Below are 24864 nucleotides of genomic sequence, written 5' to 3' on the forward strand. Positions count from 1 at the left end.
ATAGTTCTTTGGAAAGATACAAAACAAGATTGGTTGCAAACGCTTATGCATAAACATATGGATTGGACTCTCAAGAGATATTTAGCCCAGTAACAAAGATGACTATAATTAAATTAATGATTGCCTTCGCTTTGATTTATGGCCAGAATTTATGGATGTCAAGAATACTTTCTTGAATGGAATATTGGAAGAGGAAGTGTACATGGAATAACCAAAAGGGCATATGTACCCTAAGTATATGTATTATGTATGCAAGCTAAGGCACTATATGGGTTATAGCAAGTACTCAGAGCTTAGTGTAAAAAGATCAATAGGTTTTTATGCAGTATGGGATTCCAACAAAGCATGGCTAGTTACTCACTCTATGCTAGACACATAAGGATGGATGGGTGGTTGTTGTTATCTATGCTAATAATTTTATTATAACAAGTACTCTTGAAAGAGAGATTGTTGAAGTAAAGCATAGTTTGCACAGGAAGTTTGACATCAAAGATCTTGGATTGTTGAGGTATTTTCTGGGTATTGAAGGCTGATGATAGGCACTATGTTGAGGATATTACCATGTTGAAGAAGATGGTCGGTAGCTTGATCTACTTAACCATAACAAGACTAGACTTGAGCTATTCAAATGGAGTAATAAGCTAATTCATACATGTCTCTTCCAAGTGTAGCCAACCACATGGTGACAAGCTTGAAATAGCTCAACCACAGTCTTTATGCCATGACTCAATTTGACTGCAAAAAAAAAGCCTTTATAATTTGCCAAAAAAAGCCTTTATAACCTTGAGGCTTTTGTAAACACAAAAGGAGAAATTAAAAAAAAAAGGTTAATTATTTTTGTCTAAAAAAAGAGAAATTTTCTAGCAATAAATGATATATAGTTGCACATGTAACAAGCTTGTCAATAGTAGAAAATAAAAAGAATTATAAGCAACAAGAAAGGAAGAGGAGACACATCCCAAAGAAGAGCCACTAGGTAGCTTGTGTGACTCCAACACATCGATGCCTCATCAAAAGCTTGCCACACACAATAGAAAGACTAATTTGCAAGAGCTTGCCACGTGCATAAGCAGAGAACAAATGTGACATTGAAATAGAAAATTTCAAACCCCAACACACAATGCTAAACACACATGTTTGGACTTCATATATACTTGCACTCTTTGTAAATATGTGACCAAAATGCATGATAAGCAAGCTATGACCAAAATACCTTTAGCAAGGCATGATCCAATCTTTGGACTTGACATGGGTTAGTTGCACATATGTAGAAAACATGCACTTCCATAAATTATTCCATCCTTACTTTCCATTAGAATCAATGCTATAATATTGGACGATATATATTATAGGGAAATTGTGCATTGTGCAAGAGGTATTTGTATTTATTACGGTTGAGTCTATATTGACTATAGATTTGGGACTTTAATGTTCTTTTGTTATTGACATATTTCTTAGTGAGTATGTGCTCAAAGTTCTCATCTCAAACATATTAATTGCAAGGTTAGGTTAAAGTATGATAGATCTCTCTTTTAAAGGTGGGTGGTGTGACTTTGAGTCTCTACTGAAAGTGGGAATAACTATTAATAGGCTTCACATTGCTTTAGGAGAAAGTTGCACTTGAGATTTTGATTTCAAAGTGTGCATGCCAACATTATTTGTGAGTTTTTGGTACCAACTTTGCAAACAATATGTTGTAAGTCTTTTTAAGTGATTGGGTGGATAATTATATTATGTGATGAGTTAATTGTTTAAATACTCTCTCTCTCTCTCTCTCCAAATGATGCAACTACATGTTAAAGCTAATCTATACTCAACCCTTGAGACAAATGACAATACACTTCAATATTTTGGAAGAAAGAGTAACATTGATTATTTAGAGTTAAACGGCAATATAGCTAGAACTTGGAACAAGGGGTCATTGTCATTGCATTGCCTAGCATCTAACTTTACATGAGGACATCTTTGGTTTGGAGTTGCATGTACTCCACTTGGCACATAGGTTCATATATTACGATGCATTTTGATGGCATTCGATTTTTAATGCTTGTAATTTAAATGCATTATCACATTTATAATTCTTTAACACTAGTTGCATTGTGAGTCCTTGAAAGACGTGATAGTTTTCCTTTGGACATATAATAGTTATTAGCATTTAATTCGAGCATTGAAAATTGAGGTTGATCATCACTTGAGATTGTGTGCTCCTGAATATGGTTGTGCGTGTTATATGTATGTTTCCTCCTCAATATCTCATCGTACATCCTTGAAATGTGAGATTTTTTTTTGGTTAAGAAACAAATCTTTTAATAGTATTGTCTATATATTTTTGAAGCAAACAAGCTAACGAGGTTCACAATTGCGCTTTTTCACACAGAGCATAATGGATAATGACAAGCCAATGCTATAGCACTAGTGGATACATTGTTTAAAATTTTAATGGAAATGAAGATTTAAAAGGAATGAATTGTGTGGCTTGTATAAAAATTTAAGAATTTATATCACACCTTCAAGTGACTTGAAAAAATACGTCATTTTGTACGGAGCAGGTTGTTTATTGCATGCAAAATGTATAGTTTCATTGATTTTTGGTGAGCAATTCTTGCAAACTGAGTCACATGTAACCTTGCGAGGTTTGCAATGATCCCAACCATGCGAAGCACAATTAACAGCTCTCCCCACCAAGTGTGTTCCCATACAACTCTGCTTATGAGAAAAGACTAAGGATAAAGATAAAAACTTATATATGGTTCTGAAACATGTAAACCTTTTTTCCCTTTGACCTTTGGTATAATTTAATACCTTCATTTGTTAGAGAGTCCCTGTTGGTGGCCTCATGCAGGTAGGGAGCGTTTCTATGCAGCGGCATCGACATCATGCTGGTGCGATGGCCGGTTAGCCAGCGGTTTTTGATCGTCTGTTCGACCTACCGAGGAAACCCTAGAGCCGGGGACCTGAGGACGTTTTCGACAGTCTCTTGCCCGAGGAGGAAAGAGGAGGGGGAGGAGGAGAAGCAGAGGAAGAGCGAGGAGGTGATAGAAGAAGAAGACGATGCCTTTCTCCCCCCCGGGGTCACATCCACTGCAGGTCTGAGGAGACTGCCCTGCTCCAACATCTTCGTCGGCTCGTCATTTGCTGCTAATAAAGGAGCAAAGGCCGTGGCCGAGGTCTGCTTCATTAAGAGCAGTTTCCGGGAGGATCAATGCCCGTCAGATGGTCTACCCGAGTTCGCTGTCGTTGGAAGGTCCAACGTCGGCAAGTCCTCGCTCATCAATGCTCTTATACGCAAAAGGCTCGCAAAAACCTCCAAGACGCCAGGTCTCAGCTATCCATTCGTTTCTTTTAGCATGAGTTAATCAATTAAGTATGTAATGTTCCGTATGGTGATCCGTTGTAAGTAGATAGATTGTTTGGGGTAGGGGTCTCAACTGGCCATTCGTTCTTTTGGTTATGAAGGTGCAAATAGTTTGGGGTAGATGGATGTGTGTGTGTGTGTGTGCGCGCGCACGCCATAGAGATTTGTTGAGGAAAATAGCCTTGGACTAAATTGGTCTGAAATGATGGCGGCTTTGCTCACCGTTCCTTGTATAAATGCATTTGTGATCGGATTGTTATGGTGGAGGCTTGGATTTTAAGTTATTTTCAAGTGTCCCTTTGTGATACCGAGGGATCAGTTTCTTGAGCTCTAGACAACTCTCATTATGGATGGTTTTTGTTGAGTGTTGGATAATGTTGGAGCTTGTTGAAATGTCAATCGTGCACAATAGATGGTACAAAAGCCAAACTCATGTAGAAGAAACATAATGAAATAGACATTAGACTCACCACCTAGCCATGGAACCAAACATGCTTACCCTCAAGCTTGGCACTAGTAGGATAATGGGCCATATTTATGTCACAAGTGCTAATGTGGTACAAATGAGTCAGGAAGTCCTTTTATAGGGCTTTAGTCATTGAGTGATCAAAGGTTCCAAGTGGCACCTACTGTATGAGCATTCTTTAGTATGTAGCATGCTATGCATCCCATTGCATAGAGTACCATGTGACGGATTCTAAGCTGTTTCCACTGGTGGATTACACCATCATTCTTCACATAATACTTCCATCACATTTTTCTCGTCATTGATATCCTTGGGTGGATGGATAAGCTTGTATTGTTTTGTAATGTGTTGGGTATACCATCCCTACTTTCATCTCCCGGGTCAATGTTACTTAATCGGCCGCTACCTAGAAAATTAACTTTCCAACAAAAAAAACAAAAACAACAACAAAAGCTCAATGTGGTTCCATCTGCCTTTGTACGGCTTGGTAGGCCATTCGAGTACCCTTTCTTCGATGCCCTATCCTCTCTAGGGTGATTACTTGGACTCTCTTGGTAAGATAACTATCGTCTCTATAGTCTTGGTAAGCCACTGGCAGCCATTGTGCACCCTTTATCCAATACCTTGGTTGCTTTGGGGTGGAACGCCTTGGGGTAAACATTGCAGGCCTTCCTTTTGGGCTCAATTTTGGGCATGAGAGGGGGTGTTGAGCTACAACATGCTTAACAATTGATTAGCATCTTTAAATAATCCCAAAATACACTTAATTTATGAAAAACATAAAATTGATGTGCGGTTCGAGAGAGTTTCAGTGGTTCCCTAAAAGCCTAATTTTTGGGGTACCCTTCAATATCTATAAATAGATGGGATGCCCATCATTCAGCCCGATTCTTTTGTGTAAGTTTCTCACTCTACTATGTAGATTTTAGCCAATTAGCCACCTACCATTTGCTGTTCAGCCCATCATCGATTGCAACCCATCACTATCCAGCCCCAGGTGGCTTGTTTTAAGCCATTACCCTATCGTTTGGAGGTCTCCATGTGTTGTGTCATCGTAGCACTTGATCAGCCTGCGTTTTTAGTATCTAATGTTAGGCTATAGGTTGTTGCTCTCTCTCCCACTAGGTGATTGGTACTGTACTTGTGTTTTTGCTATCTAACAGGCCGCCTACATCAGTATATATCTATCCTATTGTGGCTTGATAGTTATTTGCCTTCGGTAACTAGTTTTTAGTATTCTCTTGTGGTGCATTGTTGTATTTACTAGAATTCAACTTCTGACTGCTGTGTTTTGGTGGCCAGCCTATTGCCATTCATTATTCAGTACTCTCTCATCTTTGACTGGTGGTTATAACACTTGGGATCCGTCTCTGGTGGACGTCACTCTTTGACACTGCATTGCTCTGCCTTTGGGCATTTTGTACACTCTTACATTCATTTACATTGTTCATTCACTTTAGAGTGTCTTCTCTTTGTGTTTGTCTTTGTATTTGAGTTTGAGTTTTGCATTTGCATTTTGGGTTTCATATTTAGGGTTTGAGTTTTACTTTTTATTGTTTGAGTCTTTGTGTTTTAGTCTTGGTTGTACATGTTGTGTTACTTCAGTGCAAACCCTAGCATATCTTCACACTTGGTAGGTCCTCGGTTAGCTAAGGTGTACCCGTTGACCTATACCTTGGCTGCTTTGTGGGTGGGACGTCTTGCGGTAAACATAGGGTGAGCTACATTTGTAGTCACTTTTTGATTCCAATTTGGGGCCTAAGAGGGGTTGTTAAGCTAAAAAAGATGCATTACACATTAAACCTAAATTAGCTCATTAAAACAGCCCTAAAACTAATAAATGACCGAATTCCATATCCCAGAAGCAAACACCCAAAATTTGGGAGGATCTACATCTATAAATAGGAGATTACTGAGCTACTTGCTTCATCCTTTGTTTTGTATGTTACCTTGGTTGTTTCTAGCCTCCATCCATCAAGCGCCTCATCTAGCTATTGGTATGGTAATCCTCAGTCACAACGTCCATGAGTTTGGCAACCTCACCAACTTGCATTTTACTCTAGCTTGTTGCCACCATCACCTCTAGCTCTGACGTGGCCATCCACAGCTATTGCCTTCATCCTAGTGACTTCTTCAAGCTGTGTTTTGTCCTAGATGCTGTCCTCTTCATTCAACTTGCTGCCATGGTTATCTCTAGCTATTGCCCTTTAGCCATAGAAACATGAAACAGGGAATGGGGAACGGGGATAGGGACGGTGATGGGGACGCCAAACCTAGGGAACGGGGATGTGGGAACGGGAACGACATTTAAAAAATCAAAATTCATGAAAAAAATTTAATATTTCACTCATAATCCATGTGGACTCTGGAGTGTTAAAACTTAAAACCAAGGTATATAATCCACAAGGACAAATCATTTTAAGTTTTAACTTTAAGATATCATGGATCATTCTAAAACTACTCATTAGAAATTAAATTGCAACTTACAAGGCTTAAGAGGTAAGCTATTCAATTATAAATTATAAAATGCATAATACATATGCCATAAATGATAAAACAATGAACAATAAACTAAACTTTAAAGTCTAAGCTGAAAGAACATGCTTATGGTCCCATTGCCAAAAAACTTAAAAGATTACAAATATGAAGTTTAATCTTTGAAAGAACATGCTCATTGCCCCAAAAAAGACTACAAATATAAAGTCTAATCTCTAGATTGAAGCAAAATGAGGCATGCCAAAATAGCCCAAAGGATAACTGCAAGACTGCAAGACTTAAGTACAAATATAATATCGGCATGGCACAATTGTCAACAGTCCAAGTGTCACACTGTCATTAATGATCATAATATCATATATAATGTACATGTGTCATGTATTATGAGACTCATGATAAGTAAACTAAATCAAAGATCATCATCATGATCTTAGGCTACTCTAGCTACTCTTGAAGTGCCAGCCTCATCATCATGTGTACCATGAATTGATGCATCTCCCTCAACATCAGCATGTGTCTTCTCTTGTTGCTGCATCTTCCACTTTGTGAATGGATCGGGCTTTGTTGTTATACTGTTACATAGCATCCTCAAATTAACACTAACGAATACTAGATCGTTTGCCCTCTCCACACCAAGATGGTTTCTCTTCTTTGAAGCAATGTGAGCGTATGTACTCCACAATTGCTCCAAACAAGAGGAGCTAACTGACTGACTCAAAATACGGATGGCTAGTTGCTGCAACTAAGGACCATCCGAATCATAGTCCTCCCACCACAAAGCTGCCCCAATCTTACAACGATTCTCCTGTGCATCCCCACAACCAAAAAAATCCCAAAAGGTCCTATAATATGAAAGCTGATCTTTGATCTTTCGTCTAGTGCCATGATCAGCAGGCACTAGACGAGCCAATATAAGTCTCCATGCATCCATAACCTCAGTGTCATTATCCTGACCCTTGCCCTGGAACTCAGGATTCACAACAAATGCAGCTGCATGCATGGGTGAGCTATAGGAGTTCCACCTCGTCACAACTAAATGACGTATCTTCTCATATGCCTCGGTGCTAGCTCCTAGAACTTTTCATTTAGCCTATCCATAGTCTCATATACCTTGTCAATGCAAAGTTGCATAGCATCCATAATCCTCAATAAATGTACAATAGGTGATACCATAGCATCTATCCGCTTTACATGATCCCAAAAAGTGGACTTATTTGCTTTCTCCAAGCATAAGATACCTGTAGGAGCATCTGCCAATATTGATGAGGTAAACTCATCACTAAGAAATAATTGCCTCAAGGCACCATACATTCTCTTAACCTGCCTAGCATCAAGAAGTTAAAGGCAAATCTGGTATCAAAGTATTTTAAAAGTGTCTTCTTCGACTGCAAAGAGAAGTGATGGTGAAGAAACTGGCGATTCAAAAGAAAGCTAACCATTTGAGCTCCTTGCTCTATGATAGGTGCAATCCATGACAGATTACCGATATCCTTTAGTATGTTGTTCAAGCAATGAGCCATATAATATGAAACTGTGATATGTAGATAATATCCTTGGATAATAGCACTTGCTGCCCTATTTACAGGCTCTCCATCTGCAACAAATCCCACAACATGCTTTGGGCCAATAACCTCAATACCTGTAACCCACTCTGTTGCAAGTACATCTGCTGACTTTCCTGTCCCCAATGCATCATATGAAGATATGAAATATATTTTCCCACGAGAATAAGCAACCATACCATGAATGGATCGCTTGCGTGTATCACTTCAACCATCAACAATCAAGGAAACTCCATTTTTAGCCCACATGCTCTTTCTAGTCGCTGCTGCTTGCTCAAGGCTCTTTTCCTTGTTGAGCAAAGTGATGCGTAAGGTCTCTAATGATGGAGGTACATACAAAGGGCCATACTCACCAGTCTTCTTGCACATCAATTTAAAATACTCTGACCTGGTTGCACGAAATTGAATGTGATCATGATAGAAAAAGCGTGCCACTAATGTATCCACCTCTTCTTTCTTCTTGGGATCCCAACTAGCATCAAGTGTGCTCTGTCTACGTGAAACATGTGGCGCTGTTGATGCCATGGCCGATGCAATGCCTACAGTAGGTGTGGAGGTAGCACTTCCTGATACTAACCCTGCTATAGATACATCTGATGGGGATGGTGTCACAAAAGTTGCAGGGTAAACTACGACATGTCGTGGTCTAGATGCAAGATAAGCTTGTTGACTTGCTACACGGTCACGAAGCTCTCTTTGCTTCTCCAAGGTCACATTCGGACAAAATTGTACCTCTGAATTTGACTCATGTAGGAGATGAGCTCGGACTTGATTATGCATAAATATTAAAATGGAGCAAGTGGCAATTGGTATTCCATATTCTAATATATAAGTAACTTTGAAAAATTAAAATCAATAAAAATTTGAAATACAAATGCTCGGCTCAATGGATTACCTTGTTTGCTCCACTAGTTCGCTTATATGGGCAAAGCTTGCAAGTCCATGGTCGAGATCCTCCACCACTCAATGGGCGGTCAGCATTTACTTCTTTCCACCATGACCAATCATCGGACCTTTTTCCTCGACCACCAATCCGACGAGCGGGGCAGGAAGATGAAGCTATTTCAGTGTAACGTGTCCACTAACATCCTCTAGGACACGTCTTAGCAGTCCATCGGAAAGGTTGTCTAGACAACTCCACCCGGCACTCCCATGGAATGTTGCGGGTTTCGCAACCTAGGACTTTCCGCGTCTGCCCCGTAACGGAAGTGTCTTGGGCGCTTCCCACTTAGGATCAAACGGAATTGTTTGGTCGATTGCTATCAGCGGCTAGCGTCAGACCTGATCGAACTACTTTACGCAGAACGCCCGGTCTGAAGCGGATTCATGCTGCACTTGGTTCAAGGAGAATGGGAAACGAGAGGGATGCAAGGCTCGACCTCTCTGCCAAAAGGCATAGTCCCATTCCGTTCCCCTAAAACAGCCTGAATCAGGTAATTGGTATTTCTAAGTCATCATTCTCCTTTCTTGCTCGGTGATGACGATCATCCTCTGTCTGTTGAAGACCTTGAGAAAAGTTCCCGGCTAACCGGGACCACCCATCCGTAGGACAGACCCATGGTCTATCCTCCGCACTTTCCTCAGTTTGTTTTAGTTATGTAATTACCTACCACATTAGTTTGACATTTACAAACAGCTTCCTTGATTAACCCTGTTAGGCACTGATTCCTTCACGTAATCTTATCACAGGACATAAAGAAAACAATGTCAAACAACTTCTTTGTTATCATTTTATCCTTTTATCTTTGAAATACAAGGAGTTCCCGCCCGTAGGCGCTTTCATAATCCGCCCGAAGGCTATCCAGTAATCCTTCCTGTGATTACTATCCCAAGTTTCCGCCCGTAGACTAGTATGCGGGCCTCGAGATCCAATCCCGAGTCACGTTAGTCTCTTGTGCAGGACCCGGAAGGCGAGGGATTTACAGCCAGAGCCCCCCCTGGCACCCAAGCGTCCTCCTGCTCCAAGCAGAACTCAACGGAGAGACCTCTCACGGCGGGTTTGGTCCACGTTCCCGGCGCGGTTCACAACCCCCTTGGTTAGGGTTAGGCAGGCAGTCGGGGGTAACTGAAGCTGCCTCTCCCTTCAGGCCTTCAACCTGAAGCATTTAGATATGTTTTCCTCCTTTAGTTCATTGAGCAAACAATGCAAACAGTGCTTTTCTAACTGTTACAAGTACAATCAAATTCCAATGGTCGTTTGGCTGGCAAACTGTTAAGGATTGACTCCTTATCTCCGAATGCAACCCGCATTCGATCCGGAATCAATTGCAGCTTAGCAAGATTCCTATTATTCTTGGATTAGGGTCATACCCTTCCAATACATTAGGTTTGCTGTGGCAGGATCCAGCGACCCAGTCGCTTTAGTTTATTGTCGGTCATTTGCTTCAAGGCAAATACTTAACTTTCCTTTTCCTTGGCAAACTTTTCCCAAGAAAAGTGAATAACAGGATGATTACTCATCCTCAATAAATTAACTTCCTTCAATAACTTGTCAACCTCATTTCGAGAGATGACAAGACTCTTTGCGGACAAATTCCAAGATTATACAGTGTTGCGGCTTGTGCGCAAGTATTGCATCTATTCTACGGAATCCTCCTATTCGTTTCTTAGTGTTCCGACCACGGGTCTTTAACCCTAGCCGAGTAACCGGATTTTGGGGTATCCTTCAAGTCATTTCTAATTAGGTTTGGCTCATGGTTCTAGAATATGCAACTCCGTCGGATTTCCATCATGATCCTTAGGTTCACAGTTTTTGTCTTGAGCGAATCATACAATCTTTCCTTGGTGCACGATAATTTGGTTACTAACTTTTCCTAGGACCTCCTATTAGGTCTTACGTCAATAGTCGTTCCTACAACCTTGTTGTTTACCTTTTTTCATTTTATGCATTCACACCTAATTACGGCTCTTAATGATTGACCTTTTTCTCATGACGACTACGCAATTCCTAACATTCTCCTAGCCACTAAGTCGTTGATGATACTCAAGCGAAACTAGTGTTATTCTATTCCATCTTATAACTATTTTGCAAGTCATACGTTCACTTTAGTACCCTATTAGTTCTTTCCGAATGAAACCTTATGGTGCTAGCCTTTCCCTATGAAATCATTATGGGAGGTATGTTACCTAATGTGCATATACGCTTAATCCACCATATCTAGGATGGCAAGTAATGCACATATAAATTCCGTTTCCTTGCTTAGGATTAGATTCCTTACCTTAATAAGGTACCATCTACATGCATCTAACTCTCTAATCGTTCAATCTTTCATAATGTTCAAAAGATGCATTTCTTTCAATTTCCATATGCTTTCAATTTAAACGTAAACATGAAATTCCCTTCCTAAGCGCGCCTAATCATTTCCTTATGCGGAATTAACACGGAAGAACCTGGACTTGTGGTGTCGGGGTGATGTCCACTTGCACATTTGGAGTCGAGCCTCCCGCGGTCGCCTCTTGGGATCTTTTTGGAGCCATTGCACACGTAGGTTAGGTTTCTGAACTTGCTTTCGTCGCCTACGGATTGTTTTGCCTTAACGAGCAACCTTCTGGCCTTTGCCTTTATCCTTGGATGCGTGAGGGTTCCTCTTCGGGATGGTGCTTGCGACGAACGTTTAGGAGTCTTCCAAAAACTCGAATTCGGCACGGTATTTATCCTCGGACGGTTGGCGGCTTAACCCTTCTTGCGGAAATCACTCGATGGATCTTGCGGTGGTCTTTAAGGTTCCGCCGTCTCTTCTTAGAAGTCCCGGGGAGGGATATGAGGGCTTTTCCCGGAATTGGGGTGGGACGGGACCTTTGGGAATGGGTGGAAAAAAAAACCCTTTAGGAAAGTTGGAAAATTGCCGTGGGAAAGGGGGTTATGGAGGCCCCCTTTGGAAGCTTCTAAGAAGCTTCCAAAGAAGCTTCTTCTTCTTCAGCTCACGTGGGAAGAAGGGGGGTGTCAGTGTGGCGGCGGTTGGAGACAGTCCGGTGACTGTGGCGGGCAGGATGGCAGCTGGCGGACCCAGCAGCAGCGAGGCGGCGGTGTGGTAGCTGGTGGCGACGCTGGCGGGGCAGGATGGCGGCTGGCAGACCCAGCGACAGCGAGGCGGCGACCTCTACGAGCTTCCTCCCTCTCTCACAGAGCCTTCCCTTCTCTCCTCTTCCCCCTTCTCACGACTTCCCTCACAGAGTCTTCCCTCCTCCTTCTCCCCCAGCACACCCCCATCAAGGGGGTGTTTTTATAGCCTTAGAGTGTGGGGAAGGGGTCTCCCCCCCACGTGGGGGAACTTCCCATGCAAACCCCCACTTTCCCATCCCCCCCCACACACTCCCTTTCCTCCAGCCATGCATCGGCTGGGGGGAAGGGATAAACATAAAAAAATTTGCATTTAATTAATTAAATTGCCCCTCCCAAGAGGGTGTTTCCGTGCGGCTTGCGGTTTTGAACACCCGGTTCGATTTACCATTCGCAGAGGACCCTATTTCCCTCGTGCGGCTCACACATTACGCGGCCAATACTTTAAATGCGAGAGATACCCTTTTCACAGGGTTTGCACGGCGTGTGGGAAGTAATATTTATGATACGATCACGCGGAAATATTACATTCAGGCTGAAAATTGAAACGAAAATGGCTCGAGAGAAGTAAGAACTCAAGTCTTGAGAGAAGCGAGAAGGCTCAAGAGTCAAGACTCACTCATTCCTTTACTCTACAAATTTTTCTTTTGAGTTTTCTTGAGTTTCTCTATGAGTCTGGTTTTTTAAGTAGAGTTTGTATATGCTTTTTGTTTTCTCTGCAAATGCTAAGGTATTCTTTTCACAATCACGATCCATGGGATTTTATATGGAAAGGGGATCTTATTGATAGGTTGGATAGTTTCAAAATGGGACTGGTGACATAGACTCCCATAGATTTACTATAAGTTTTTGTTTTACCTTGGGATGAGATGTTATTTCTTGGAGTAGGAAGTGATAACCTATTGTTGCTCTTTCTTCCACAGAGGTTGTGTCCGAGTGCAGCGATGCGGAAGCGTAGGACAAAGATTGAGAGAGAGTGAACACAGAGAGAAGAGAGAGAGAGGAGATGGTGTAAACGCAGAAAATCTACGGTGTAGTATGCTGTATAAGAGTGCAGAAATACACAAGGGGGCAGAGGAAATATTTGCATATGTATCCGACTTGATGACCTCGATCTCCATCATCTCGAGCACAGTGTGTCTCATCCAACAGATCTCAAGGTCAGAATCTAAAATGATGAATAATAGTGTGCCATGAACTGGCTATAAATAGCCAAACAATAGGAAATTCCCAGCACCACGTCGGCTGCAATTAATGCAGCTGACTGCAGAAAACTGGCCGACTGCAGCAACCTGCGCCATGTGGCACCATGTCCGACCAGCTGACGTGGCATCCTCTGTGACTGCACTGCTGCCGTACTGCTCTGCCCATGACTGTACAGGGAATGACTCTCTAACAGCCCAACACTCCCATGGATCTCCAAGGACGGGGTGCTCCACACCCCCCTCTATGGCTTAAACTTCCACGAACCGCACATCTCGGCTCTTGGAGACATCCTGCTTGACGGGATCAAACAAACGATAACCTTGGGACTGGGAGCTATAGCCAACAAAAATCTGTCGTCGGAAAGCCGACTCGAACTTATCATGTTGTGTCTTCGGAATGTGTACATAAGCGTCACACCCAAAGATCTTGAAATAAGAGACATCAGGCTTAGTCCTGAACTAACCCTCAAAAGGTGTCATCCTGTCAATGGCCGAAGTGGGAGATTGATTGAGGATGTGAACTGCGGTAGCCACTGCCTCGGCCACAGAAACTGAGATGTCTGTCGATGCTCCATCATGGTGCGTGCCATCTCGATCACACTTTGGTTTTTCTGCTCCAAAATGCCATTCTCTTGGGGAGTGTTGGTGTTAGCAAACTCCTGTTGAATGCCCCTATTTGCACAAAAACGAGAAAACTCATTAGACATAAATTCACCTCCCTTGTCTGAACGCAAGGTTTTCAGTCACCGGCCATAACAATTCTCCTCAAAGAGAAGCCAATCCTTGAAGTGAGAGAAAGCCTCCGACTTCAAAGTTAAGAAATAGGCCCAAGTTATCTTGCTGTAGTTATCTACGATCAACATGAAGTACAAGCTCCCCTTCAGGGACGTGTCCTCATTGGGCCACAAAGATCCGTAGATACAAGCTCCACGGGTGAAGTAGACCGCCTAGAAGCTTTGTTGGGAATTGCATCCCGTTTTCCACGAATGTAGGAGACACATGGCTGATGGCTCACCACTATATTCGGCAAGCCTCGGACAAACGACCCTCGCGACGCCTTCCGAAGGTACTCGTAGTTCAGGTGGCCAAACCGAGCATGCCATAGCTCGGACGGTGTCTGAGAAGTAAGAAGAAGAGAAGTAAGAGCTGAAGAAGACTTCAATTTGTAGATGCCATTCTCCTCATACCCTGCAGAGAGAACCTTCCTCGATCCACGATCAAGGACTCGAACAGTATCATTGTCAAACTCCACCAAGAGGCCAAGAGCACAAATCTTATGGACCGAAAGTAAATGATATCCCAAACCTGGCACATGCAACACCTTAGAGGTGTGGGTATCACCACGTCCATCTGGAATAAGCTGCATCTCACCCCACGCAGCAATAGACATAGAAGAGCTGTCTCCAATGAGAATCTGCCCACGCGAAGGTCGCAAATGAGCAACACCAACGGAAGAATGAGTCGTGTGCCAGGAGACACCACTGTCCACGATTCACTCTCGAGCCTAGGGAGCTGTCATTGCAGCATCAGAAGTCTTCGGTGTAGAGTCCTCAATGACTGCTAAGTGTAGAAAAGCAGTTGATGAGGGTGTAGCCACCACTCCAGAATCCTTCGTGTCCTTCTTCTTGGTATCCTTCTTGTCTTTGTCAGGGCAATCCTTCTTCCAGTGACCGGTCTTTCCACAAATATGGCAAGTTGATTCCTTCTCCTTGTCCTTCTTGGATTTGTTGTCCTTTTTTTGGTCCTTCCCCTTCTTCTGAGAGGCTTGACCAACCAATGCCTCCGTTTTGGAAGCATTCTGTCCCTTCAATTGTTCCTCCTGGTCCAAGACTATAGGAACCAACTTTTCCCATCGAAGAGTCGACTCCCGCCCTGATGCAATAAGAGTAGAATAAAAAGTACTGAATCGTGGCGGTAATTGGGATAGTAAAGTGATTGCCATGTCTTCGGAGGAAATAGGCTTCCTCGCATTTTGAACCTGCATCTGAAGTTGCCGAAGCTTGTTGATGTGTTACCGAAGCGAAGAAGACTTATTCACGGACAAGGTCCGCATTTGCACCTCCAAAGAAACCCTCTTTATCAGGGTCATCCGGTTGTACATCTGATTGAGCTCTAGCTATATCTCTTGAGCCACCATCAAGTGCTCGATGTGAGCTATCATGGCTGTAGTGCAAGACAGAAACAGAAAAGATCGAATCTTGGCATTCAATTTGTTGCCCCAATGAGACTGGGCCTTGGTCAACTCTGCACGAGCGTTGGAAGAGAGTTTGGACTCATCCCTCACCGAGGGCCTATTAATCTCCTCCATCACCAGTTCCGCCAAATCATAAGACTCCAAAATGGCCAACATCATTACCCGGCAGATGCGATAATTGTCACCATCAAGCTTTTGATCCGATGGAAGAGCTGGTAGGACAGGCACCTTCCTGTCCATGATCGCCTGGAGCTCCAAATCAGTCTCTGTAGACATATTAACCTGCAATACCTGCACAAACGCAAAAGCAGCCCCCTCTGACTGTGAAAACACAGCCTTCTAGGGCTGGTTCCTCCGCTGCCCAAACCTTCTTCACCCGCGGGAGGCGATGAAAAGGTAAAATCTGCAATGGAAGGCCTCAAACGCAGCCTTCCTCCCCTTCGAACAGCAATTACCTGCAGCAAATTCACCGATTAGATTCCTTTCCCGCATGCCCATGCTCGCCTCAGCCTTGATCTGATGCGCAGCTCTTCCGCTTGCCCTCGAATCCTGGAAACACAGCCTTGTGTCATGCTGAAATCTCCTCTTCAGATAGGTTCAACCCTCAGTCAGTCCATATTCACTGCTCTGATACCATGTCAGAGTGTAGCGATGCGGAAGCGTAGGACAAAGACTGAGAGAGAGTGAACACAGAGAGAAGAGAGAGAGAGAAAAGGAGAGTGTAAACACAGAAAATCGGCGGTGTAGTATGCTGTATAAGAGTGCAGAAATACACAAGGGGGCAGAGGAAATATCTGCGTATGTATCCAACTTGATGACCTCGATCTCCGTCAGCCCGAGCACAGTCTGTCTCAGCCAACAGATCTCAAGATCAGAATCTGGAATAATGAATAATAGTGTGCCACAAACTGGCTATAACTAGCCAAACAATAGAAAATTCCCAGCACCAGGTCGGCTGCAATTAATGCAGCTGACTGCAGCAACCTGTGCCACGTCCGACCAGCTGACGTGGCATCCTTTGTGACTGCACTGCTGCCGTACTGCTCTGCCCATGACTGTACATGGAATGACTCTCTAACAGGTTGAACGTTGAGCCATTGAGTGGCTGTCCACCAAGTTGTTGTTTGAGTGAGGAGGAGATGCATTGGACAACCTTGTTATGAAGCTTATACTCTGTCATGAAGGCACATGAGTATATACCAAAGATCAAAAGGTCCCATGTGAGAGAGAAGAGGATTTAGTGCTTGTCCAAGCCTCGTAAGGAATTAGAGTCTTCAAGGCTCTTGTAGGGCACATGTCCAAAACATGTGGCACATAATGTATCCAGCCAAAATGTACTAGTAAGTTTTTACTTTTGAGCGTGCACCTAGGTATCTCGATTCTTATTCTCTGCTACTTCATTTTGTTGTAGGGAGTAAGAAGGTATACATTGATGAGTATACCATGGGATGCAAGATATTGAACAAATTACTTGGAAAGATTCTCACCTTTCCTATTTGTAAGCGTTGGGAAGAACGCGAGAATGACAATACTTTAAACTTAACCTAACTTGTTCAATTATCACCATGAAAATTAGAAGATAGAGGGAGCAAGAGATATATATATATATATATATATATATATATATATATAGAGAGAGAGAGAGAGAGAGAGAGAGAGAGAGAGAGAGAGAGAGAGAGACGCGACGGGGAGCGCGATGTCATCGCCTGCGAGCCTCGCGCGGCCTTCGGCTGCCTGACCCGCGCCCGTCCTGCGTGTCGGGGCCCCTGCCGTCGCCATCTGACTTGGGAGCCGTTGCCTGTCAGCCGCCTTTCGACTTGCTACAGCGTTCGTGCCTGCGCCCCTGCCTGCTGTTACCACCTGCGTCTACGCCTGGCACTCTCCAAATCGTCCTGCGCCCCGCCTTCTTGCGATTGTGCTACGTGGCAGATTGGAGGTAACGACAACACGGCCCTGTCCCCCGCTGACACCCTAGTCGTCCTGCAGTCGTGTGGGATCTGTGTTTCCACAGGCCTGCGGCAGTCACAGTTCAGGAGCGGCAGTGCCTGAGGAGGGTCATTGTCCTCCTTCCTGTGGCATCTGATTGAACGACTGCGAGAGCCAGAAGCCAGTTCACAGCTACTGCATCTGTGCACAAAATTTTCATATAGGGCCTGAAGAGCGGAGTCCAGCTTCTGTAAACCCTAAATCTGGCCGTTGTCAGAGAGGCGGCATCCCGGACAGCGTGCCCACTGATTTGTATAAAGAAGGCGAGAGAGAGAGAGAGAGAGTGAGAGAGAGCGCGAGCGAGAAGACAGCAGTATGGCTGTCCTGGATATGGATTTTCTCGACTGGATGGTGGCAGCCCTTGGCCCTGATTCCGATGCAGAGGAGCCAGAGGATATGGTGCCATGCACGGAGGAGCTGCCTCCGGGTTCTGAACTGCCGCCTGCTGGCAAACGCTCCAAGCATACTTCTGATGAGCCAATGGGTCCTCAGGAACGTTCCTATGCGCAAGTGGCCTCTGATCCTGTGGATTCGCAGGAAATTGACTGGGAGCATTTGCTAGACTTTGCCAATACTCTACTTGGCGATTATGTCCAGCATAATAATGAATCTTTTTCTGAAGCGGGAACAGATGATGTGCTGGAAGCCACGGTGGACCCCAAATCAGTCTTGCGATCCTTCTCGGTATTTTATGATCGTGCAGTTATACTTTTCTTCACTGGCAGGATCCCAGTGCTGTCGCATATTCGCCAGTGGATGCACCATTTATTGCAAGGGGAGTGTGTTGAGGAGATCTTCCTTGGACCTCTCGGCTTTTATGAGGTGCTGTTGAAATCGGAAACGCAACGAGCTGAGCTCCTGTCCAAGTTGCCACTATTCTTTGATTGCCGCCTGGTCCATGTTGTACCATGGCGCCCCATGGCCGACTTCCAGCGTCTGCTTCAACGAGAATGCCCGGTGTGGGTGGAAGTGGACAATTGTCCGGCGGTCTATTGGCCAATGTTGAAGGATGCGATGGCGGTTGTGGGAACAATGCTGGTTCCCCCAAGCCTCAGGGCAATGAACCGCAACCGTTTATGCATGTTATGGGACACGGCCAGGAAAAGGCCCGCGTGGCTTCGCCTCAATTGTTCAGGCATGCATCCTCTGCATTTTCGCTTGAAATGGGGTAACTTTGCGGGGCACTGCTTTTCATGTGGTAAATTGGGGCATTTCATGGCTGAATGCCCTGAAAGGCAACCGTCTTTGGAGGATGTGCAGGTTGTGCTGCCCAAGGATGACATGGTGCTTGATGCCCCGCCCCAGGAAGCCCTTCAGTCATCTCATGTCATGGATAAAGGCAAACAACCGGTCCTGGGTTTGGATTCCCGTCGCACGGATTGGATTGAGGCACGTCCCAAAAAAGGTAAAAAGTTGGATGCAGGCATGGCAGATCCTGGGCCTACTGCTTCCCAGGATTCCGTGCGCACGTATACGCGCAGAAAAGAAATGGTCACTTCACAGCAGGCTGCGCATACTACGGCCCCGTCTGCCCCCCGTAATCAGGCTCCAAGGAAAGTCTATACCGACGGCCCCAAAGGCCCTCCTGCTAAGCTGGCGTTTGATACCAAAGGTAATGTGATTACACCCTGGGATCGGCGTTATCCCCGCCCCACTCCCAAGGCAGTGGATTTACCTTCTACCTCTAAAGCAGGTCGCCAGAATTCGTTTGTAGTATTGGCTGATTTTCTGGATGAGGGCGTCCTGGATGCTCTTGCGGAAAAGGTGAAATCGAGGCAACAAGCGCCTCGTTCCTGACTTCCTTTTTTGAAGATATATGAAGATAGCCACGTGGAATGTGCGAGGCATTTGCTCTCGCCATAAGCAACATGCCATGTGGACCGTCTTGCATGAGAACCAGTGGGATGTATTGTGTGCAGTTGAGCACAAAAGTCACGGTGAAGCACGAAAAGTTGTGGATTGTCATGGATTCCGTCTGTTTTATGCAGGCATCCATGCTACGCACTATTCGGGCGTGCTGATGATTGTCCATGAGAAATATCAGCCTGTCCTTATTAAAAATGATGTGCAGGGCCGCTTTCTGGTTATCGAAGTCTTATTTGAAGGAGAGATTTTATGGTTATTGGGCCTCTATGCTTCGAATGATCCCGCATCCCGACGGGATCTTTGGTCCACTTTGCAGGCCTCCATGTCACTTGGCCGAAGGGGGTTTTTGATGGGAGATTTCAATATGTGTGTTCACTCTTCTTAGTCCACTTCAGGGCATTTGGTAATGGATGTGCCGGAAAGCCGGGTGTGGAATTCCTTTGCTTTGCACGTACTTAAGCAGGTTCTTTGGTCGTGGCTTCACCCTTCTTTTTCAGGGTTTACTTTTCATTCCGCACAATATGCAACTACTTGGTCGCGGCTGGACAGAATGTATATCATGCAGGGGGACGATTTTCTTCCCGAGATGCTGGAAATGAAGGTCTTGCAGCAGTATGCGTTGTCGGATCATTTCCCCCTCCAGCTGGAGATGCGGGCACAATCTATTGCACCTTTTATGCAGTTGCTGGATAGGCTCTCTTTACGTTTCAACTCCTCTTATTTGAAGCATTCCATTTTTCAGGGCTATATGCAGCAATTGATTGAGAGGTTCTTATTGGACTTCGCCTCTGAGGGCTTGCCTTCATTTGCACGGTTGCTCTCTAATGTACAGCGGGTTGCTCGGCAGTATGGGATCCATCATGCCTCGCTTTGTCGCCGTCATCGATCTGCAGCAGAGGAGTTACTGGCTTTGGTCCGTTCCTTGCTCCTGGATTCCCCAGATGATGATTTTCTGCTGTCATTGGAGAGGCGTTTGGCCCATCTTCTTCAAGTATTTCAGTTGAAATCTTATCAGCAGGCCAAGCTGCATAACTTGACTGACACATTGCAAGATAGTGCCTGCCAGTCTCATAAGTTCTTTCGCGCCTTGCATGCGTCTCCGGCTCGCGACAATATGACCAAACTCCAGGATTCGGAGGGTTGCATGGTCACTGATCCGCAGACCATTGTCAATATGTGCAGAAATTATTTTATGGAACTTCTTGGTTCTTCTCCCTTCCCTTCTAGCCAGGTTACGCATGCTCGCTCGGTCTTCTATCATCTGGTCCGCCAGTAGGTTCCATTGGATATGCAAGCCACTTTGGAGGCGGATATTTGCGAGAAGGAGGTTATGGATGTTTTGTTGCACCTGCCGACGGATAAAAGTCCTGGCTGGGATGGTCTCACTAATGAATTCTTTCAGAGCTCGGCCACGCAGTTGGTGAAGCCATTGGTGGTCATGTTTCAGCAGGTTTGGGAAACGGGGGTCATGCCCTCCTCATGGAAAGAAGGCCTTATCAAATTGATTCCAAAGGTCCCTTCGCCTATCCCCGTTCCACTCCCAAGGCAGTGGATATTCCATCTACCTCTAAAGCAGGCCGTCAGAATTCCTTTGCAGTGTTAGCAGATTTTCTGGATGAAGGTGTCCTTGACATTCTAGCAGACAAGGTTAAATCGAGGCAAGCGGTGCCTCGTTCCCGATTTTCTTTTTGAAGATATATGAAGATAGCCACGTGGAATGTGCGAGGCATTTGTTCTCGCCATAAGCAACATGCCATGTGGACTGTCTTGCATGAGAATCAGTGGGATGTCTTGTGTGCAGTTGAGCACAAGAGTCATGGTGAAGCAGGAAAAGTTGTGGATTGCCATGGGTTTCGCTTGTTTTATGCAGGGACACAAGCTATGCACTATTCTGGCGTGCTTATGATTATCCATGAGAAATACCAGCCTGTTCTTATTAAAAATGATGTTCAAGGCTGTTTTGTGGTAATCGAAGTTTTATTTGAAGGGGAGATCTTATGGTTGCTGGGCCTCTATGCCCCGAATGATCCTTCATCCCGACGGGATCTTTGGAAGACTTTGCAGAGCTCCATGTCACTTGGCAGAAGGTTTTTTGATGGGGGATTTCAATATGTGTGTTGACTCTTCTCAGTCCACTTCGGGGCATTCGGTGATGGATGCTCCGGAAAGTCGGGTGTGGAATGCCTTTGCTCTTAAGGTACTTAAGCAAGATCTATGGTCTTGGCTCCACCCTTCTTCTACAGGGTTTACTTTTCATTCCGCACAATATGCAAATACATGATCGCGGTTGGACCGAATGTATATCATGCAAGATGATGATTTTCTCCCTGAGATGCTGGAAATGAAAGTCTTGTAGCAATATGCCTTGTCGGACCATTTCCCTCTCCAGCTTGAGATACTTGCACAACCCATTGCACCTTTTATGCAGCTGCTGGATAGACTCCCTTTACGTTTCAACTCGTCTTATTTGAAGCCTCCAATCTTTCAGGGCTATATGCAGCAATTGATTGAGAGGTTTTTATTGGACTTCGCCTCTGAGGGCTCGGCTTCCTTTGAACGACTGCTCTCTAATGTATAGTGGGTTGCTCGGCAGTATGGGATCCATCATGCCTCTATTTGTCGGCGCCGTCGCCACGCAGCGGAGGACATATTAGCCTTGGTTCGTTCGCTGCTGGCGGATATCCCAGATGATGAATTTCTGCTGTCACTGGCGAGGCGTTTGACTGATCTTATTAAAAAATTTCAGTTGAAATCTTATCAGCAGGCCAAACTGCACAACTTGACTGACAATTTGCAAGATAGTGCTTGCCAGACTCATAAGTTCTTTCGCGCCTTGCATGTGTCTTCTGCTCGAGAAAATATGATATGGTCCGCCATCAGGTTCCACTTGATATGCAAGCTACTTTGGAGGCAGATATTTGTGAGGAGGAGGTTATGGATGTTTTGTTACACCTGCCTAGGGATAAAAGTCCTGGCTGGGATGGTCTCACCAATGAATTCTTTGAGAGCTCGGCTACCCAATTGGTGAAGCCATTGGCAGCTATGTTTCAGCAGGTGTGGGAAACAGGAGTCATGCCTTCCTCATGGAAAGAAGGCCTTATCAAACTGCTTCCAAAGGTTCCATCTCCGTCAATGTTGCAACATTGGAGACCAATTTCTTTGATGGGTTCGATGTATAAAATCTTTTCCAAAGTGCTGGCAAATTGGCTCCACAAGCACCTTCCAGCTATTGTGCATCCTCTTCAATATGGTTTCATTAAGGGCCACAACATTCTGCATAATATCTTAAACATGCAAATGGCTACTGACTATGCAAGGCACTCTAGTCAGAAAGTGGTATTGATTCAATTGGATTTGGAAAAGGCTTTTGACTATCTAGACTGGTCCTTCATTGCAGAACTTATGTCTGCTATGGGTTTTGGTACTCAGATGTCCCGATTGATCTTCACCATTAGTGCTGCGGCTTCTTCACGCGTTATGCTCAATGGTGGTGTTAAAGAGCCATTTGTCCTTGCATGCTCGGTGAGACAGGGCTGCCCTTTGAGTCCTCTCTTCTTTGCCCTGGCAACCCACTTGGTTCTTTCAATGCTATCTTCAATGGTAGCTTCTACTCAGTTGGCCGGATTCTCTTTCTCTGGGACAACACTTCATTAGCCAATCTTTGGCTGATGATAGCTTTATGATTTTGCGTGCGGACAAGGATAACATTCGCAAGGCATTAGATGTTTGGACGCTATTTGGTCATGCTTCTGGTCTTCGTATCAATGTCTTCAAATCCGCCCTTCTTAGTTGCACGGAGTCTAATTTACAGTTATTGGGCAGGCAGGGTCAGGTTGTTCCCCGCGGCTCCATTGTCAGGCATCTTGGGTATCCGTTGGGTGTTGATGTTCGGCCAAAGCAACTCCTGGAGTGGATTTCACAGAAACTGGCAGCTAAGTTTATGTATTGGAAGTTGCAAGTGTGGCCCTTCCATGTCCCCCTCAAAGTGGCTCAGTCAATTATGCTGCCAATGCTCACATATTTCTTGCCATTGCTGCTGTGGTCTCCTACTACTTTGAAGGCTCTGACTCGCCCCATTCGTTTCATGTTATGGAAGAAGGATTCATTGCACGCAGGTATTTCGTGGATCTCCTGGTCACATGCATGTATCCCCAAATGCCTGGGTGGTGGAGCTATTTTGGATGCCGAAACTCATATGCTGGCACTTCGTTGGTCTCTCTTTCGCGCCATCTGTGGGGATCGTCACCCGTGGGCCATTATAGCCCGTTATTTTCTTGAGGACAGCGGGTTTGGCATGGTAATACACAACTTCGGGGCTCCTGCTGGCATGTCCTTAATGCAGACTCTTGGTTTTCCAGTCCATCATCCTCTCTGTTACTGCATTTGGTCGACTCCTGGAAAGTGGTGCTTCAAAAGGCGCGTTGGCATCCAGCGGAGGACCGCTTGCATACTAACTTCTTTCAACTGGAATTGTTGGCAGTCTTGAGATTACTTTCATGGGAAGACAAATATGAGCTCAGACCAAAATTTAACCGCATGGCCCGGTTGGGTGTGACTTCAGTTGCGGATGCCACCCTTGCCAGTCATAATGTCTTCACATCGTTTCGTATTGCCAGGAGACTTTTCAAAATCCCGTGGGGATACCATGATTTGTGGGAACAGCTCTTGTTAGTGCTTTAGAGCAGGCAACCCTTTCTTGCCATTTGCTGTGGATCGTCCTTGGCAGGACTGGGATCTTGATGGCCGGTTGAGTCTGGAAAATGCCATTGCTAAGCAGGTGTATCATCTTCTGATTAAGGATCATCAATGGCTGGGGGTTAAAGCTAATTCTGTTTGGGGATTGCAGAAATCTCAGTCATGGTGGAAGGCAACTGTGATGGAGGGCTGGTTGAATAAGACACTTTCAAATGTAAGGTCTTTCTTTGGCGGGTGATGATTGGTGGTCTTCCTCTTGCCTTGGCCCTTTCCAAGCGTTGAATCTCGAATGGCAATTGTTTCTTCTGCACCACTACTGTGGAATCGCCCCGACATCGATTTATTTATTGCCCACTCGCTAAGAATATCTGGTCCCTCTTATCACAGATTTGGCGCGTGGTGGTGGGGTTCTCAGTAACCCCTTTTGATTGGGTTTTTGCATGCCCAAAATACCCCACACTGCCATAGTTGCATATGAAGATCTTATTCCACTTTCTGAGATACTGGGGATGCTGGCACAATTGGACCACTCGGAATGCCTTTCTTTTTGATTCTGTCTCTAATGTACTGAGACACATTGCCCGGCTTAAAGGTCTCTTGCATTGGCAGATAGATCTCATTCGGCACTTGGACTTGCTCCCTTGGGAGGACTTACTTCCCTGGCATATGGCGATTTCCTTTGGGTCTTCTCCATGACTTGTGTAACTTTTTCGTGGCTTTGTATTGGGATTCTATGAGAGAGAGAGAGAGAGAGAGAGAGAGAGAGAGAGAGAGAGAGAGAGAGAGAGAGAGAGATTACACGCGATGGCTTAGAGCCATCGTGTATCTTCTAACCATGTAAACCTGTATCTTTTTTTCGTAATTAATACAATTATCTTTTACGGAGAGAGAGAGAGAGAGAGAGAGAGAGAGAGAGAGAGAGAGAGAGAGAGAGAGTAGTGTGTGCACATTAGGCAATGGAGATGGGTGAACATGTGGT

General features: G+C 44.8%; 1 protein-coding gene across 9 annotated transcripts in view; it reads left to right on the forward strand.

Moving 5' to 3' along the window:
* Positions 1-2767: 2767 nt before the first annotated feature.
* The window catches only part of LOC148009476 (GTP-binding protein At2g22870-like), a 73133-nt gene continuing 51036 nt past the window's right edge, over positions 2768-24864 (forward strand). For all 9 annotated transcript variants that reach the window (XR_015689738.1, XR_015689739.1, XM_087673090.1 and 6 more), the window contains exon 1: positions 2768-3318. Coding sequence is in view for 7 of the 9 variants with exons in the window: in XM_087673090.1 (XP_087529216.1) it covers positions 2877-3318 (442 nt within the window). In the remaining 2 variants the exon portion in view is untranslated. The remainder of the gene's footprint in view (positions 3319-24864) is intronic.

The sequence above is a fragment of the Lygodium microphyllum genome, chromosome 30, assembly GCF_053477565.2.
Source record: "Lygodium microphyllum isolate KBCC chromosome 30, Lygodium_microphyllum_v1.1.10, whole genome shotgun sequence".
NCBI classification, from domain to species: Eukaryota; Viridiplantae; Streptophyta; class Polypodiopsida; order Schizaeales; family Lygodiaceae; genus Lygodium; species Lygodium microphyllum.